The following is a 19,394-nucleotide window of genomic DNA, read 5'->3' on the forward strand; positions in this document are numbered from 1 at the left end:
GGAGGAGGAGAAGAAGAAGAAGAAGAAGAAGAAGAAGAAGAAGAAGAAGAAGAAGAAGAAGAAGAAGAAGAAGAAGAAGAAGAAGAAGAAGACATATACTACTGTCAGCAACAGTAACGTCAGAGATGGTGGCATCTGCATGCACCTTTGAAAGAGGGTCATGTTCCTGAATCGTAGCACCTACTAGAACCTACAGGCCCTGGGAGACCACACCTCAGCATCTTCCAAATGCCCACCCACTCTAGGCAGCTATAAGGACGAGGAACAGAACAAGCACAGGGAAGATGGGCTTCAGGACAACCACGTGCCAGGTGTTCACTGCCTGAGGTTTCTCTGGACCTCTAAAACACAAGACCACTGTCTCCACCTGGGTCTCGTGCAAGGGGGCTTTGCTCCTGTCCAGAGAACAATCAGTGTGTCCTTCCTGAAGCCATGTCCAAGGATTCTGTAAGGAGAATCCAGGCTCAGGCAGGGAATCAAGCCAGGCCTCAAGTGGAAGGACAGTCCATGACAGCTCCCATAAGATACTATTCTCTGTGACAAGGTACATGTGTGACCTTCAACAAAGAAGGTACATCTTCAAACACAGACCTTGATGAAGGGTGAGATCATGTCAGTGTCTCAGAGGTGGGGTGAGGTTGTGGGGAGGGAAACACTGAGAGATTTCCCATAAACACAGAGTCAGAAACAGGCACATATGGAGAAAGAAAGAAATGGGGATTAGGCTTCTAGTGGGTACTCTAGGAGAGAGAGACAGAAGGAAGTGAGGCTAGAGCAAACTGACTAAAGCCACTGTCAAGAACTGTGCCCAACAGGACAGCAGGCACCACAGGGCCCCCGAGGGTGTGTGATCTAGAACACATGGTTAGCAAATACTGGGATGGGTCTCTGTATGTCTGATCACTCCTGACCATCAGAGAAATCACCCACATTAACCTCCTCGCTCTTTCTACTCAGATGCAGAACTCTCCAGAAACACATTGCAGAGGCCATCAGGATGACCGTTGGGGCAGTGTCAGCCCTGGTCACTCTGTAAGACTGGTGCTGGGGTGTGAGCCCAGGCTAAGAATAGTCTGCTGGTGGGAAGATGGAGCTACAGGACCTGTGTGAGATCCATGCCTCGTCTGCAGAGTCAGACAGAGGTAGAGCTGTACAGAGGAGTGGCCAGTAGTACCCTCAAGTGTGGACTGCAGCTTCCTGGGGGCCATGCAGGAGAGCCCAGGGAGCCAGAGGAACACTTGGGCTCCCGCTTGGAGGCTGTTGATGTGCTGGGTGTGGAATTAACGTGGGCATCCCTCACACATCTCAAGTTTAGGGCTTCTCCCATGGGGCAGACTAGTCTTAGAGAACACAAAGAGCTATGATGCCCTGAAGATGGTGACTGAAGATGGTCACAAAACTAGAGCAGGCAGGGTAAGGAGGGAAATGAGGGACGAGGCTTCAGGGTAGAAACAGCAAGGCCACAGCCTCTTCTGCTGGGGAAGGTACCAGGTGGGGTAAGGACTAACAACAAGCAGGAAACGGGGAGACTAGGAGGAGACAGCAAGGGAGAGGGGGCTGCAGACAGCTTTGGAGCAGGGAAGTAGCATAGCCCTCAGATGCAGGGACCTTGTTCTCCACACAGGCTTCCAGGTGTGGCATCTAGCCCCAGGCCCCAAAAAACAGTGTTTTCTTAGGAAAAGGTGAGGGGGCCACTCTGCTTGCCGCCAGGGGCTGGAATTCCACTTCCAGGTGCCGGCCCACTCGTCTGTCTGGAAATGCTTGGCCAGCTTTGAAGTCACGACTCAGTTTCAGCAGCTAAACAGTTTCAGATGTGACAATCTAGTTTTATGGGCTTAATAATTCCGACACATGTGCAGTAGGGGCCCAGCAGTTCCTGTGGTGCCTGGCGGATCCCCTGCAGAGGCTGAGAGCCATGAAGTCCTGAGTGCCTGGGAATCTAAGTCAAGATGTTTAAGGATGGTAAATCCAGAGCCACCGCAGAAAGGGAGCACAAGTGCATGTTAGCGTCTTGCTTTTTTCTAAGATCCTCAGGGTGTTTTTACTCTAGACACACACACTCATTTTTTCTTTTTAATTGGGGGAGGTTTGGACCATTTTCATCAGGGTCTGTATAAATAAACCCCTGATGAAATTTATAAAATGAAATGTATAAAGGCTGGGTAGCTGGGGGTAACATGGTTTCCTAAAACACCCACTCCTCCTTCACACCAGTGTCTGTTCTCCTCCATTTCCTGTCCAGGCCAGAAAATACAAATATTTCCATCATCTTCTTCCTCCTATTCCCATCACAGTCTCTCATTTGATTAATAATAGAAGATATAACACGGAACACATTCCCAACACCCATTCATTCTTCCAAAAATACACTAATCCCCAGTTTGTGTAGGAATTGATCAGCAATATGTACTGTGGGGAGTTGACCATCTACTATACACAAAGACATGGACACCAAGGAAGCCCAGTTCTCAGAGAGGTGGAAGAGGGTAGATGAGCCCCTGAATGAATGCATGACAGGGATGAGCCTTGCCACTTGCTGGAGGAACCTGTGCACTGAGAGATGCTGTCAGGAAGGTCATATGCTGTAAAGGGTCAGCAGCCTCCCTTTAAAGTCTGGCAGCCAAGACTCTATCTGTCACGGAGTGAGACTTGTGTCATCCACACTAACCTGCACAAGTGGGGAGCAGAGCCCCATACCTCAGCAAAGAAAGAAGTCTCCACATCCTCCCAAGAACCCATCTCCAACAAAGACATCCACAGAGGAACCACCTTGAAATAAACTGCTTCTAGTACACACATTAAATCTCTATGTGAGTGTGAAGACTCTACATAATCAGGTCTGTACTTACTGTATATGCAAATGCATACATGTATGTGCACAAACATGCACACAGGTATGCACACATGTGGACATACAGACACATGTGAACATGCACACACATGTACACACATGTGTGCACGCACATGTAGACACGTGTGTGCTAATACACATGCACATATATGTAAACATATGTGCACACATGTACACATATATGTACACACATGTGCACACACATACACAAATACATTACACACAAAAACACACACATATGTGCACATTCATGAACATACTTGCACATATACTCATGCACGCATACATACATGTGTTTGTCCAGAGGCAATAATCATGAGCCATGCTGACTACTTCTCTTGTTTTCACTCTTGGCACACTGAAATTTCTTTGATTTAGTCCTCTGTGTTCCAGTCACTTTGCAACTGGTCTACACCTTGATCTTTTACCAGTCATGCCTGACACTACGATTGTCTTTCACAAAAAATGATGATCAAAGCTGACCAACCTTCCCAGATGGTGACTATTCACAGTTCCTATTCACAGTTCACAGGCCACAGAGGTTGCAAATTAACAAAATGGAACCTAAACTCAGGTCTCCTAGACTCAGATCCCTCTGCCTCTTGTTAGGATGAAGGTGGACTCTTACTCAGGAAATCCACTGGCCATCTTTGTTTCCTTTCATTCCTATTAAAGCTTTATGTTTCTTATTTCAAAGGCAGATTAATTCCAAAGCTGGAAGAGAACACGACTGAACCCTACGTTGCTGTTTTTGTTTTACTTTAGAAGGTACTGTGTGATGTGGTGTTCTTACCAGAGATAAGCAGGCTAAAAACTCGGCGCCAGGCCCCTGGGGAGCTCACAACTCAGAAAAAGCAATAAATGGTGTTCATTTTTTGTTAAGTGCTCTCCATAGAGCTCTGTGGAAATATACCCTCACTGGCTCTGCTGCCTGGCTGGGCTGTGAAGATCAAAGAGAGCCTCAGAGCTACCCTATCTGGCAGCAGCTGCATGAAGTCCTTAAAGGGAAAAGAAAAAGAGCAAACCTATATCCTTCAAACACACTGTAAGGAAATGTAGTGGGGTCCCGGTGACAAACGTGCAATGCAGCTCTTAACAAATAATATTGTGGGAGCTGGAGAGATGGCTCAGTGGTTAAGAGCACTGACTGCTCTTCTGAAGGTCCTGAGTTCAAATCCCAGCAACCACATGGTGGCTCACAACCATCCATAATGAGATCTGATGTCCTCTTCAGGGGTGTCTGAAGACAGCTACAGTATACTTACATATATTAAATAAAAAAAAAAAACAAATAATATTGTTTCAGAAATGGTACCAGCTCCGTCCAGGCAGCTGAAAGCTGCACAGCTGCAAGGAGAGCTAAAGGGAAGTAAGCCCAGGGTCAGCCAGACACAGAAGGGAGCCCGGACATCGCAGGGCTCCTGGGAAATGAAAGAGGTCCAAGGGACTGGCTAGCAGGCCAAGGATATTCTGGCTGCCAGGGCTGGCCAGGGAGAGGTGAGAACTCCGAGCTGGTTACTTCACCCACCATGGCACTGGTCCTCTGCATGGGCAGATATGGTAACCTGTACTTCCCTCACTGCTTCCCGAGGACTCTTCCACACAGACAGAAGAACACATGTTCTTTCTGTTCCATGCTTACCTCTGCCCTATACTCCGTGTGTCACAAATACAAGGAACCCCAAGTCCAAGTCCAAAGAGCCTTCTGGGAAGCTTCTCCTCCCACAGATGAGCTAATGCCCCCTCTGATGGGATGTGGATATACAAAGCAAAGCCAGTGGCCAGCTACTGCTGCCTTGCCACACCTGGTAGGGATGGGGTCCTTAGGGCCACCACTTCAGTGGTCTTCCCGCAGAGGGTGTGCCTCCTAAGGTCATCAGATGCCGTTGGTTCCTCATCCCAAGGATGCCCAGTCACAGCCGACTCCAGCAGAGCTGGCTATTGATCAAAACACAGCCAGAGGGACCAAGGATAAAGTGCCAATAGGCTATTTTCCCAGAGTTAACACCAGCTGTGTTTTCAAGAAAGCCCAAATCATCACAAGTCTGGAGTAAAGATAAAGTTATCCACCTCCCTGCTCCACAGCCATGGAGGGAGTCTCAGAATCCCCATAAGGCCAGCAGCAGGGGAGGAAGGAGTTGGTTGGGGGGAACCAAGACAAATGATGACCCTTGACCCTCCCCAGGGGCTTCCTGTACCATTCCAGCTGTCATGCCTGTCCCAGACAGTAAGTAGCCTTCTAGAGCCACAGAAGGGTTGGTATACATGTCTTTGTTTACTGTAGCTCCTAGGAGGCAGGTGCAGGTCCCTGTTAGTTCTCTGTCTACATTTCTCCTCCTCCTGGAATGTGTGCTGTTTACTTCTGCCCAGGGGCCTTTCACTGTGATGTCTGGACAATCCCCCTTGGTCAATGCTGCCTGTCCCCTGATATCCACACCAGGGCAGTCCTCTGATCATCCTCTAGTTCACCCTCAGGACCATCCAGGAACCCTTGTCTGGCTCCTCCTTTAGTCTAGGTGAGATAGTGAGCAGGCAGGCAACCTTGGAGCGTATGAAGATTAAGAGTCCAGGCTCCAGGACTCAATACAGCATGACTCAGTAAACTGCCAAATCTGTTGTACCTTAGTCATCTCCTTTATAAAGAGATCTTGGGACAGGATTGGAGAGGCCATAAGTAACCCTGCAGGGGAAGCTCAGACACATGGGGTCTGTATCTGGCTGAACACTCTCCTCACCTTACTCCTAAGACCGTTCCTCTTTGACCTTTTATCTTTTCTCTTCAGAGGCACCCGGACGTGGTCTTTCTCGCCCGACTTGGGGTACTCTTTGCTTCTATCCCAATACTTCCTCACTTCTACTCCAGTCTACACAGGCTGGGCTGCTAGATGGTGCCCACTGCAGCGAGTTGGTACTCTGTTGGTGATGTGTTCTGGTATCTTCTCCCTAGACCTCATATTGAGCCATGTCTACCCCTGTAGCCTCACCCTGTCATTTTAGACTCCGCACTCCACTAGGGCTCACCTGGGTTCACCAACTTCTCCTCCCACTGCTCACTCGCCAGTGATCCTTGTGTCCTTCTGGAACCCACTCCTTCCTGTGACACAGTGCTGAAGCACGTGGAACCCTACCCAGCTTTCCGAGGTATCTATCACAGTACAATATAGTTCTCTTTCCTCTACCAGGGTTGGATGGAGCTTCAGAGACCAAATGCCAGTCCAGCTAAGACACCCAGTCAGCTATGGGAAAGGAGGGCTAAGTAGGCAGGGGACGTTGAACAGGATATGGAGACAAGAGTTTTGGGTGAGCAGCCAGGACTTCCTTCTCAAGAGCACAAACTGAGGAGGAAGGGTAAGGAAACCTGTGAGAGCCCACTGAGCAGGGTGAGCAGAAGGGACTAGTCAGCCCACCTGTACTCTCAATCTATCTGGGAGAACAGGAGGTTCCTGTAGCGGGGGCTGTGTGCCAGGTCCTTGGGGCAGGAAGAAAGAGGTACTGTTTACCAGGTTGACTGTTTCATGCCATTTCCGAGCAGGTTCTTCCTCAGAGCCGGGCTGAGGTCAGACTTTTACATCAAGAGATACAAGTAAATCTTATCCCTTCAGTGAATAAATATATCAACTCTGGGCCTCCTCATCACAGGCATAAGAGAATCCAGGAGGGCCCTGCTTACCCCCACCCCCCCCACACACACACAAGGGCAAGCAGCACCTATGATTCTGGAGACAAAGAGCAGGAAGGGCTGCGCTTCCTAGCACATAGGACATCCTCTACAGAGCCCTAGACATCGACCAACCAGGATGCCTAATGGCATATTAAAATAATCTCCATCTGATTTTCTGTATTAAAATATTACATGCTTTTTTAGCTTCTCTGATTCCACGGCTCAAAACTCGCCAGGGCTAGCTGAGAAGATTCTGAAGAACAAAAGTAAAATAAATCCTCCCTTCTGGCTGCCAGGCTTCATTGCCATCAGCCCATCCCAGCTGTGCGTGGCAAACAGGATCGAACAGACCCAATTTGTTCAATGCTGGCATGAAGAGCTGCCAGCCGGATGCTGCCAAATCTCCCATCAATGTGAAAGCTGATTACAGCAAACACCAGCCCAGTAGTAGGTGCAGCTTGCTGTGAGGCAGGTTAGGGGGCAGAGAGGGTTTTTGATCACTAACAGGCTTATCTGTAAGTAGCAGCTCCGGCAAACCAGTCTTGCCCAAGCCAGTGCTGTGCTTTGCCCAGAACGGTCCTAGCATCTAACCATGTCTACCAACTACATGAGAGATCAAGCACACAAACAGTGCCCCACTGGGACCAGACAACTCTGTGTAGCAGAAGGGCATATCCCATCCAACAGGTCATAGCTGTTCCTGGTGAGGTAGCCGGCACATGGATAATCACTTTCACCTCTCATAGCCTAGGGCAATGTTGTCCTCCTTAAAAGAGGCCAGTTCATGTTCTAGGCCAGGCTTCAATGTTACCTGGCACCAACCTCTGTTAAGAAAACAGAATAGAGCCTAAGGATGACCCCTCCTCCCCCTGCCCCCACTCCCCATACCTCAATCACCACTGGGTGGCCCAAGAGGAGCCACTTGCTCTGACCCATGCTGGGTCACAGTAGGCAGAGAGCATACGTGTTTTGACAGCCCAAGGATAACCACGGAAAGCCAATCAAGCAAAGGGCTGGGAAGGGAGTGGGGGTTGTATAATAACTTTGCCATATGTCACCTCAAGTATGAGGAGCCTAACTTGAGCCACATGTTCCAATGACCCTCTAGCCACTCCAGAACCCAAGTTCCTCCTGAAGCTATGGCCACCTGGGCCCCACCTGGCTCTGCTTGTCAGCATGTCTACCAACTACCTGATAGGTCAAGGACATAAACAGCGTCCCACTGGGACCAGACAACTCTGTGTAGTGTGAGGGCTTATCCCATTCTTTGACACTAGTGCTATTGCAGTTTCTCACATGAACCAGGACAGATTCTGGATAACTCACCCACAGGCTTGCTCTCTGTACCCTTCTAGGGATCCTTCAGCCAGTGGGTAAAGTTGACACAAAAACTCACAAGATATAGAACTGAATTCTCAGAAGTACTTGGGTGGGAAGGATAGAGATCTCTTGGGTTCAGGACCCTCCCTCTTGTAAGAAGAAAAGTCTACCAGGAGGCTATAAAGGGGAGGCAGACACAGCAGTACCACACCCATGTGACCCTCCAGGCACAACTGTACTGGGTGCTTTCCTGTCTGTCAGGGTCTCAGGCCTTACTCTGGTCACTGGTCACAGGTTCTGCTCTGAGACCAGAGCAGAGCTTTTGTATACATGAACTCAATGGCATGGGGGTCTGTACCATTCAGTGTTGTCCACAGTATGAGCAGCCCACAAGAGCACCCACAACAGCTCAATGAACAGAGAAGACTACTATGTAATGCTAACCCTTACTCTCAGTAGTATAGCATATACAAGGTGAGCTTGCTTCCTCATGAACAACTCTTTCCTCAGAGCCACAGCTCCATAGGGCTTCACTACCAACCAGTTAGGGAGAACAGCCTTCATGAGCTGCTGTGCATCAGCTTCTCCAAGTTCCTGGGGTGACACAAGCCTGTCCTTATAACCCAGAGGCAACATTCTGGGAATTCCATTTACCTGTAGGGAGAAGTAGTCTATGTTCATAGGGCTTAACTTTCCTAAGTACAAGGCTAGCCACTGTGTTTCTTAATCACACGTGGGTGGTCCTACTGTGTGTTGGCACTGACTCCCTGGGCCTGGCCAGGATGAAGCATAGGGGACAGCCTCTGCCAAATTCCTGCCTCCCATTCTAGACCCTTACATCTATCTTCTCATGTCTCCTGATAGAACCATGAGAAATATGTGGTCTCAAGGCCACAGGAAACAAGCTAAGCTGAGCTTCAGAGACATGTGGAACAGGCCTCAAGACCTGGACTCATAGCTAAGCCATAGCATCGTGGCTAGGGCCAGCTTGCTGCCTCCTGACCATAGTAGGGAAAATAGTCATGCTTTCATTGGACCTGGCATGGGGCTCCCAATGTTAGCTCTGACTAGGACTTCAACAAGCTCTGTGCAGATGACCAGTGGGTATCCCCCAACCTCACTACTGAGGCTTGAGACTGAAAACACAGCTCTGTCCTCTCTTTCCTTCCTTCCTTCCTTCCTTCCTTCCTTCCTTCCTTCCTTCCTTCCTTCCTTCCTAAGGATTTATTTATTTATTTATTTTATGTATGTGAATGCTCTATTTGCTTAAACACCTGTGTCTAGAAGAGGGCATTAGATCTCATTATAGATGGTTGTAAGCCATCATGTGGTTGCTGGGAATTGAACTCAGGACCTCTGGAAGAGCTGCCAGTCCTCTTAATCACTTCTTGCTTACCAAGAAACAGAAACCACCGACCCCTGTCCCCAGACTACAGAGCAAGTGGCAAGAGATACAGAGCAAGTAGGCGTGTCCCTAATGCTGGGAAAGAACGGGGCCTGGACAAGCTATGGCAACTGGGAAGTTGCTTCATGTGCAGCCTGCTCTTGCACATGAAGCTGGACCACAGTGCTAGAACAGAATGTTCATGAGGCCAGGCCATTCCCCTGTGTATGGTTGAAACCATGGTTCCTGGCCATGCCATTGACTGGCTTCAAGCTAGCCTTGCCCCCAAGCTCACCTCAGACTCCTCCCTCCTCACTAGGACTCCAGGTTGAACAGGCCTTCTGGTCAAAAGTGGTAATCACAGACTAACTCTTGGACTGTCTCAAAAAACCAAGGTGGGTAGCTTCTGAGGAACAATGACCAAGGTTGACCTCTGGGCTCCATATACATGTGCATACATGCTGCATATATATACACATGCATACATGCATACACATAAAGCACAGAATTTTCATATATAAATTACTCAGCCACAAGCAAAACTGTAAGAAGTAACCTGAGTTCTAGAGAGGTGGCACCACAGTGGTCAATCTGCTGACAGGGTAGGGTAAAGCCACTTTTCCACTTTGATTAGTTCTTCTAGAAAGCCAAGATTTTTAGCTCCTTCAGCACCAAAATAAGTGGCTGTGACTTGAAGCTGTTTTAGAAATCCAGACAAGTTACCCAGTATAAGCCTTAGTCCCCTCCCACTCCCATTCCCCAAATCCAGGTGGCACCTTGAGGCAAAATGTCCCTCATTCTGAGAGCCTTGACCTATGCTTTTTAGATGCAGAGGTGCACAATATGCACATCTGCACATATCCACTCCCTCTGTGCCCACTAGAGAGCACTTGCTAATCTTCCTGAGAACCTATCAAAGAACTTGAATCCCAGGGGGACACTACTACAATGACTGATGACCTTCATACAGAGAGGCTGTGCTAGCCAACATTATTGTAGACATCAGGCATCTGCCCCTTCAGTCTCTGTGGCCACAGCCCTAACCATGGCCTCATATGGTCAGCCTCCCAGAGCTCCTGTCATCAGACACCAGAGAACCAGGCAATGAGCAAAGGCAGAGCCCAACCATGCACTTTCCCTCAGTGGCAGAGTACATCATAGCAGTTTCAGGGCCTCCAAGTACCAGACGGGGTCAGACATTGACTGCATGGCACCTGGCTAGTCCTTGAGATGACTTCAACACCTTCTGCAACACAGGGATAGCCCCGTGGCCTGTGCCTACTTTCCCTCCTCTATTTAGCTTTATCCATATCTTGGGAGGTAACCTTCAGCCATAGTGCCCAAAAACACTGATAACAGCCCCTTGAGGTTTGGTTCTCAGGCCAATTTTGCCTCACCTCTCCTAGAGGCATTTCCTGCAAATCAGCCAGGTGGCTTCTGAGACCTCGGCTAATTCAAATCCCCTTGGGTGAGAACCACTCAGCTTATCGCACACTTGTGGGGTTCAGTGAGACACCTGCAAATTCAGAAGCATAGAAGGGGCAGGTATTCAATGCCACCTGACGACTCCTTGACGTTGCCAGTCCCCCCAGACCTGTCCTTGATGTTCCTGCATCAAAGTGAGCCCTTGGATCCCTTTGCACTTCTGTGCCAACGTCTCAAGACTCTGACTGGGTCCCAAAAGCCAGGCACAGAAGGCACAGAGATGATGGTGAGCAATGATGATATGCTGTGATGGTTGCCACTGACACCCAAGCTATCCCTCTTCTACTCAGGTGCCTTCAGGGTCTCCATTCCAAACGTTCTGTGGGCAGTCCCAGAGAAATTCTGCTTCTTCTTGGGGTTTGTAAAGTTTAGCAGCTAAGGAGAAACCATAATGTCCCGATCACCTCCCTGGGACTCCATATATCCTTTGCAGATATCTTATGGCCCAGGTACCATGTTTCTGTGTTGACCAGGAATAGGGAAGTATTCAGGCTGTGACAGAAACATGAGGAATTTCCCAAAGGCTAACATCTTCCCTTCCCTAACAAACGCATGTAAATTTGCAGGTGAGGTGGCTCCTGGCTCTGGTCAGGCAAATAACTAGCAACCTCTGACACAGCAGGAGCGTCAGAGTTAAGGGGCTAAGGCTCAGCAGCCAGCTCCAGAGAATTCTAGCCAGTCAGAAGGGATCAAAGCATGAACGGGCAGGATTTCCAGTTCTGAGGAACCTATAGACAAGATGATGATGAGGGCTGGTGGGTTTTACTAGAAGCCAAAGTCTGCACAGTGGATTCAGCCCCCAAAGGTACCACAAGGTCTCACGCTGATCACCCCCATATCTTACAAGGTTATCTATCTCCTTTCTGAACAGTAATAACATGTCCACACACACAGAGTGGCCATGGAGATGTGGTTGGAGCTGGTGAGTGGCATTATAAAGTTCCAGTTTGCTAAAGACAGCCACACAAGCCCCCAAGGCTAAGCAAGGCTAAGCAGCCATGTCCTTCCCTCTTGCAAATATGGACAGCCTTAGAATGTCCACAGACAGCCATGGACATGGTTCTCAGTGTCCTCCTCAGCTTACATACAGGCAAATCCCTCAAAGTCCAAGTTAAAACCCCACCACTAGAATGAGCAGAATGTTCCTTCCTCAGGCTCAATAGAAATCTGTGTTTAATTCACAACAACAACAAAAATAACAGTGACTCTTGTCGTCTTAGCAATTTCCTGCCAGCCTCGGGGGGAGCTGAAGAAATTAAAGACAGTCTCGTGGTAGAAGGGACACACATAAGGAGGCTATCTCATGGATGGCTACTCCGCCACTTTGAGAAAAGCCTCCACCAACTGCTGTTTGAACTACATCCCCATCAGTACTATCTCAAAGCCTGTGACCACAGTAGTTCTGAAGTCGCATGCTTCTCTCCAAACCAGCACTTGGTTACTGCTAACAGACCCATGCCCCTCCCTTCATATCCCCACAGGCAAGGAGCCACACAGGTGCTGGCACACAGCCGAGCTTCCAGGAATAGCAATGGAGGCCACTGAAGGCAGGAAGTGGGACTCAGGAGACTTAGATATACACAGATGCACAGGCCAGTATAGACTTATAGATGGACACAGATGTACAGCTCAGTAACAGAGTCAAAAGCAACTCCATCCTTCTGGTTTTAGAGAATGCAGAAAGCAGATGAGAAGTCAGAAGAGGAGATGCAAGTCTCTCAATGACCTGTCATGAGTCACTGGGAGTTGGTGGTAGGGAGTGTTAAGCAGTGTAATCAGGGCTGCCCTTCCTTAGGGCACAGCTCCTGGGAGGACATAAGGTTGGGCAGAACTCTGGACACCATGAAAAGAAGGATTTCAGAAAGGACACAGACCCAACACTAACTGTCCCCACTGAACTTTCCAGACAGAAGAAAGAGTATGGCGATAGAGTCCCTCCCAGACCTGGGCAAGAGCTACCTAGTGCAGCCCAAGTTTCTAGACACAAAGGCAGCAATGTGGCTTCAAGACTACCTGAGCCAGGGCCTCAGCTCAAGGTCTTGCCTGGCCAGGAGACACAGCCAGATAAGGAAAACTCAGGAAATAGAGTATTGTTGCTACCTAAGCAAAGTCGGTCCTACTAAGACTCTGCTCTTAGCCACTTTAGAAAAGCCAAGGACGCCGGGTGTGGTGGCACATGCCTTTAATCCCAGCACTCGGGAGGCAGAGGCAGGTGGATTTCTGAGTTCGAGGCCAGCCTGGTCTACAGAGTGAGTTCCAGGTCAGCCAGGACTATACAGAGAATCCCTGTCTTGAAAAAACCAAAAAAAAAAAAAAAGCCAAAAAAACCAAAAAACCAAAAACAAAAACAATTCCACACTACACAGGGAGTACCTATACTCTCCAGAAAGATGCTCTGGCTTTCATACTCCAGTGACAACCACTTTCTTGTCAGCTAAATTGTGTCCCATTCTGAATACCAGTGCTCTCAAGTGGGGATTCTAAGAATTGAGCTCAGACTTGTTGCTAGGGAGAAAGAACCTAGGCTTGACAGCTAAGAGGAAAGGCCAGTCTAAATGCTCTCCCATGGCATGAGCAGGTTCCCAGAGACCAGCCCCAATAATGTGCATCTGAGACCCAAGCTGTGTAGAGGCATCAACTAGCCACCAAAAATTCTCCAGCAATTGTAAGTGGTAGCAAGATGGACCTAGGTGGGCCGCACTGGATGTCTGGTCTGGCCTCCTCTATCAGAAATGGACAGCATGCAACTGTTTGAATCTCCACACTGGACTCACACTACCTCAGCATACCCACTTTTACAGCTATAGTAGACCCTCTCAGGAAGCACACATCCAAACTCTAGTACATATTATTTTAAGTCTCCGTAGCTCCAGTTCTCAGGTCAGTGCCACACAAAGTATTCATGAACACCCAGAAGGTCCTCTCAGAAAGAACACTGACACCCCACCACTTGCTGACCCCACAGAGCTCCCAGCCAGTGAGGGGGTCTATCTGTAGTGGGAGCCAGTAGTGGGGAGCCAGTTGTAGGTGACCAAGTGTAGTGTTCTTGTCCTTTCAAACTCTGCTCTCCCCAACACCAATAACCCAATGTCTACTTCCTCTTGCTGGCAGCTATGTGGGTGTTTCACCCAAGCTCCATCACATCTCATCCCTGGGGCCCTGCTCTTAAATACAGCACATGCAGCCGGGCGTCGTGGCGCATGCCTTTAATCCCAGCACTCAGGAGGCAGAGGCAGGCGGATTTCTGAGTTCGAGGCCAGCCTGGCCTACAAAGTGAGTTCCAGGACAGCCAGAGCTAAACAGAGAAACCCTGTCTCGAAAAACCAAAAAACAAAAAACAAAAAACCAAAACCAAAAACAAAAAAAAACCAGCACATGCATCATCTACTCTCAGTACACAGGGTGACTCTTGTGGTTTGGGGACACTGTTTTTTTCCAGTGCCCATCTGTCCAGGGACCCTCCCTGCAGGCCTGTAGTAAGCGCTCTAAAAGATGGGAGGCAAGGATAGCAACTTCATTGTACAAGCAATCAGCTCTATAGCATCCATCAACAGATGGAGAAGGTCCTCCAACTCAAGCCTGGAATTCTGAGATCATGGCCCCCCAGTTGGAGTCCCACCTCTGCCTTAGAATCCCTTCACCAGCTCCTCCTGCCTGAGGGGTGGAGCCACCAGTCCAACCAAGCGCTTGGAGGTTCCAGTACCACCCAGCCCCCCTCTGGGATACTATGCCAGATGCTGGGGAGGGAGAGGCTATCCTGGCCAGCCATATGAGCCTTCTGCATCTCTGGACTGTAAAGAGGCACGAGTCCTGTTCTGCAAGGCCCTTGGTTGCGCGACCCCGCCCACCTTCCCGTAGCCTACCTGCTTGTCCCGTGCGCAATGTTCCACACCGCTGCCCGCACGCCGGTCGGTCTCTTCCGCTCCTTTGCGACCGCTCCCGTACGCAGACACCACGAAGCTGTCCCCTGCGGCCCGCCCGCAGACGCGCGGGAAACAAGGCACCCACGGAGAAGGAAGGAGACCGTGAGCTTCGCGGAGTGCGCTTCTGCCCAGCCTGCCTCGCAGCGCCCACCCGGTACCCAGAACCCCGGGGCCACGCGCTCCCGGAGACCCAAGGCGTGTCCCACCCGAGGGCGCGAGGAAAGGCGCGCCGCAAGCTTGGAGCTCTCTGCATCCGGCCCCGGGGGCCGCCTCGCGCCCTGGTCGTGCCCGAGCTCACCTTCGGGACTCTCTCTCCTCTTGCAGGCTGCTGCGGCTGCGGCACGGTCGGAGGACACGGGGAAGACGTAAGGCACAGTGAGTGGCGGCTCCCACCCGCCCCCCTCTCTCCCGCCCCCCGGCCCGCTCCTCACCGTGCTTGGACTGAAATTTCCCCATGTCTCCGCTGGGCCTGGACCCACCCTCCGGCCGAGCTCTCAGGTGTACGTCCGAGGTTCGAGCCCGGGGTGCGTGAATCCCGCGCTGAGAGCAGCTGGATCCGGGGCCGGGCAGTCTGGCGAGGCTTGGCCCGGCAACGGGAGGACACCGGCGCGGGCAGCGGCCGGCCTCCCTCTGAGCGCGCGCGCCCGCGACGGGGCTTTAACAGCGGTTCTCGCAGCGCCCCCCGCGGCCGCGGACCGTAGCGCAGTGGACCTTAGTGTCTCCTTTACCCTAAGACTTTTTACTAGACAGGCGGTTTGGAACCTGCTCTGAATAATGACTGGCACAAGGCATCCATGAGTGCAGACAGCTTACCTGCGTGGACTCCAGATTTCTAGCTCTCTGCGGTTTCTTTTGGGGGACACCCTCCACCCCTCACCAAACTTTTTCTTGAGATTCCCAAATTCAAGAGTCGGTGTTAGGAGTCCTCCTTTGAAAGAGAGAACCCTGGAAGAGAGTTACCTACGTCTTAGACAATCTTCTTGATTCCTTTGGCTGTGAGAGGAGTTAGGCACAAGCTTGTGAAGGGGCTGGGGGTGAGTGGGGTGCGGAGATAAGAGGCCATAGGAAGGTACCTGGAAGAGAGGGAGAGCAGGTAGGACTAAAGTGCGTCCTGGCCTGCTGGAGCAGACCTTCCTCTCTTCTTCCCACATTGATGAAGGACCAACGCTGCCCATCAGTGCGGACAGGCCCTGCACCCCTTTGACTTTGGCTGCGGCAGGGTCCTTGCTGGGCTGTGGTTAGTCCATCTGGCTCCTCTTCGGCTGGTCAACCTCTGAAAACCCTCTCAGTATCCCCTCCTACAGCTTCTCCTTTAGAGGGGATCACCCACCCTTGTTTATCTTGCTTATCTTCAGAGAAATCTCATTCCCCCTTCTTCCTTGGGCTCCAGCTTATTCTGGGGATACTTCTCTGCTTGGTTCCCTACTTTGCCCATAGACCTCTGTAACACACAGATCAAGAATGAATGTGTAATTTTCTTTCCCAGCTTTCTTAAGATGTGGTTCATATACCTTACAACTCTCCCACTCAAGAGTCACTACCCAGGGCTGGAGAGATGACTCAGTGGTTAAGAGCCCTGACCACTCTTCCAAAGGTCCTGAGTTCAAACCCCAGCAACCACATGGGGGCTCACAACCATCCTTAATGAGATCTGATGTCCTCTTCTGGTGTGTCTGAAGACAGCTATAGTGTACTTATATATAATAAATAAATAAATCTTTTTTAAAAAAAAGAGTCACTACCCAGTGGCCTGTCTATGTTCAGAGATGTGCTGGCATAGTCCTCTCTAGAACATTCAACTCCTAGAGTGACTTAACTTTAGGACATACTTTCTGTAAAGAATTGCAGTCCCAGGAGTGTAGTCTTTTATGTCTGTCTCTCTCTTCCTTCCTCCCTTCTCTCTCTCTCTCTCTCTCTCTCTCTCTCTCTCTCTCTCTCTCTGGTCCGTATTCCAGCCTGGCCTTGAACTTGATGTATATAGCTAAGATGACCTTGAATTTCTGAAGTCCTTTGGAGTTGTTGATATTAAGGATTCACGACTGCCAAAAAAAAAAAAAGTGCAGAATGGCTTACCTTGAACAGGACCATCTCACAGCCATGGGCACGACACGGGTAGAATGGACTTGTGTAATTATGGGGACTCCTTACCCACCAGGTCATTCACCTAGCCTCATCCCTCCTTTATCTGCGTCAGGGTTTCACCCCCAACCAGCAACTGAGGAAGAAGGAATGGGGTACCAGGAGGGGACTCAATGATTAGGATTCACAACTGTGTTTGGGGGAGTGTTTGCAAATACAGCCATCACTATCACTGAGGCCATAAATGAGGAAGGTTCCCATAAGGACAGGCTCCACTGTGCTCCACTGCCTACCACAGTCCAGGCTCAGCTTTGGGCAAACCAGGTGAGGTTGGCCTGGTCTATATCCTCTGCTTCATCCTGTTTAGGTGTAGAGAGTACGGCTTCCTAGTTGATAAAGACAGACCTGGATGGAAATTTCCAGAAATGTCCATTCTTCCCACCCTCCCCACTCCCAGAGCCACTGCTCAGGGTACATTACTGACCTGAGAAGACAAGTCCCAGTGTAAAAGTAGCCTCAGACTGGGACTTGAGGCCCAGGAGGTGACCTGGGGTGAGAGTGAATTTCCATTCACTAATCCTGTGTCCAGGCCTATCTCTGTCCCTTGAAATCTACCCTCCATTGTATGCTTCTGTGGTCTCTCTGAGCTTTGAACCAAGGATTTTGACATCAAAAAAGAACACAAAGAGTATGTGTAGCTTGTGTGGCTTCCTGGGGAGAAATAAAGAGACATCTTTTTGCCCCAGACAAAGAGCACAGACAGACCATGTGCAGCTTGGTGATCAGTTAGTGTATTAGGGTTATTCACATGAACATACCGAGTGCATAGGCAGCTGTACCACCAAGAAGTCCAACTTTGCTTCTTACATAATATCAGAAAGGGGAGGAGCTTAGGGGGGTTCTCCCTGAAGGTTTCCTGAACCTCATGACTTTCTCTCCCTCCATGATGTAAAATTAATATAAAATCATGAAGGTCCAGAGAAGGTGTCTACAGCTTCTCTGCTTCAATATAGCGATGGTCATTTCCAACCAAGAGGAAATTGATATAGGTATGTAAGGCACATCTCAGTGTCAAAGCAGAGCCCATTTAGACTGTGGCTTCAGCTCAAGTCCAGTGGAGCAGACACCTGCTTTACATGCAGCTAGCCTGACATGTCCTCTCTGGACCTGTCTCTGGTTCAGCCCTTTTTCCTGTACTCAAGCTTCTTCTCAACCTGTTCCTGCCTCCATTTCCCACTCTCATCTTTTGGGGCTCTCTGGGTGAAGCAGTCAGATGTCCTTTCCCCACCTCAGCTGCTCAATGTGAGATGATTGAACACAATTGGGCTGGCCATATGAGGACTTACCTCTGCCTAGCATCCAACATCCTGTGTCCTTGGTCTAAAATCTTGGGTCCAGCATCCCACACCTAGTATCCTGCCTTACTCGGGCCTGAGGCTCTGGGAAGAGTTCACCAGTTGATAAAAATCAACCCTTAGAACTTTCAAAGAGCAAGGCTGTGCTACAGCCACACCTGTCTCATTAAGCTGTGGGCTTGAAGCTGTTCAAAGCACTTTGTCATTATCTGTCAGAGGTGGGTAGGGCAGTGCCCTTATCTCTAAGATGAAGAGACGCTGCCTGGCGTCCATCTCTGCATCCAAGCGTCAGCTACTCACACCTGCCCATGTTGGTGTCCCATGCTGTGCCACTCACTTCCAGCAGCAAAATTTCAACAGCTCCAGTAGCAATATGACCTCTGCTCTTTGAGGCTGGACCCCAGTCTATAGGAGGCATAGCTATGGGGACTCTCCATGAGGGCCCTCCACTTTCCTACTTCTGCTTGTGATGGTGATCTTTTGTTGGGTCTGTTTCAGGCAGGGGAAGAGGACCCTTGCTTTCATGTATTCTTCAGAAAGAAGCCCACTGTGTGTGTGTGTGTGTGTGTGTGTGTGTGTGTGTGTGTGTGTGTGTGTGTGTGTGTTTCTTCCCTGGGATAGCATGCCACCATGTGGCACCTGTTATAAGCTGTACTTACATGTTGACCACTATGCAGAGAAGCAGCTTGTCCTGTTTCTGTGGTTGTCTTGGTTATGGTTGCTATTAATCATCACTTTCCCCTCTTCAGAAGTGCAAGGAGGGCTGTGATGTGTTGTGACTTGGCCGTAGCAGGCAGAGGAAGCAGAGCAGAGGACCCTGGGTAGAAGGTGGCCCTAGGGCCCAGAACTGAGCTTTGCGTATCCTAGCCTGTTTGAGGCCAGTCAGCGCACAGGGAGACCACTTGAATTGTGGGCCAGGGTGCACACAGGCAAGCCTCCTTGTGAGACTGGGGTTTTGTTTAAGAAATAGGGCCTGCTTTGGAACAAACACAGAACATTAGGTAACAAAGTTGGATAGATCTATCTCTTTAATCTCTTCCATTAAGGTATCACATATGCAGACAGAGACAGAAGTTTTGGGACAATTTCCTTCACACAATATGCACTCATTATTTTGTGGCTGGATTGTTGCTTCTGATTGTTTGTGAAATATTAGCCACTAGCTCTCCACAGGCATCTGTTTCCTTTCCAACAACACACTCTGGTATTTTACAGATCCTTCTAAGGCCTGGACAGAAAAGCCAACACTGATTCATAGAACACAGTGTCTTGTATTTCAATCTGTGTCTCCCTGTCGCAACATAAGACCTTATCCTGAGCACAAAAGGGGTTTGGT

General features: G+C 49.7%; 1 protein-coding gene across 2 annotated transcripts in view; it reads right to left on the reverse strand.

The window, feature by feature from the left end:
- The window catches only part of Nkd2 (NKD inhibitor of WNT signaling pathway 2), a 26,865-nt gene extending 11,596 nt beyond the window's left edge, over nt 1-15,269 (reverse strand). The window contains exons 1-3 of one of the 2 annotated variants that reach the window (XM_021208470.1): nt 15,056-15,269; nt 14,923-14,958; nt 14,565-14,668 (exon numbers count right to left, since the gene is read on the reverse strand). In XM_021208470.1, the coding sequence (XP_021064129.1) occupies nt 14,565-14,668; nt 14,923-14,958; nt 15,056-15,080 (165 nt within the window). In that variant the 5' untranslated portion in view covers nt 15,081-15,269. The remainder of the gene's footprint in view (nt 1-14,564; nt 14,669-14,922; nt 14,959-15,055) is intronic. The other variant, XM_021208472.2, reaches the window with a different exon arrangement.
- Between the last annotated feature and the right edge of the window lie 4,125 nt (nt 15,270-19,394).

Source organism: Mus pahari, chromosome 11 (assembly GCF_900095145.1).
Source record: "Mus pahari chromosome 11, PAHARI_EIJ_v1.1, whole genome shotgun sequence".
NCBI classification, from domain to species: domain Eukaryota; kingdom Metazoa; phylum Chordata; class Mammalia; order Rodentia; family Muridae; genus Mus; species Mus pahari.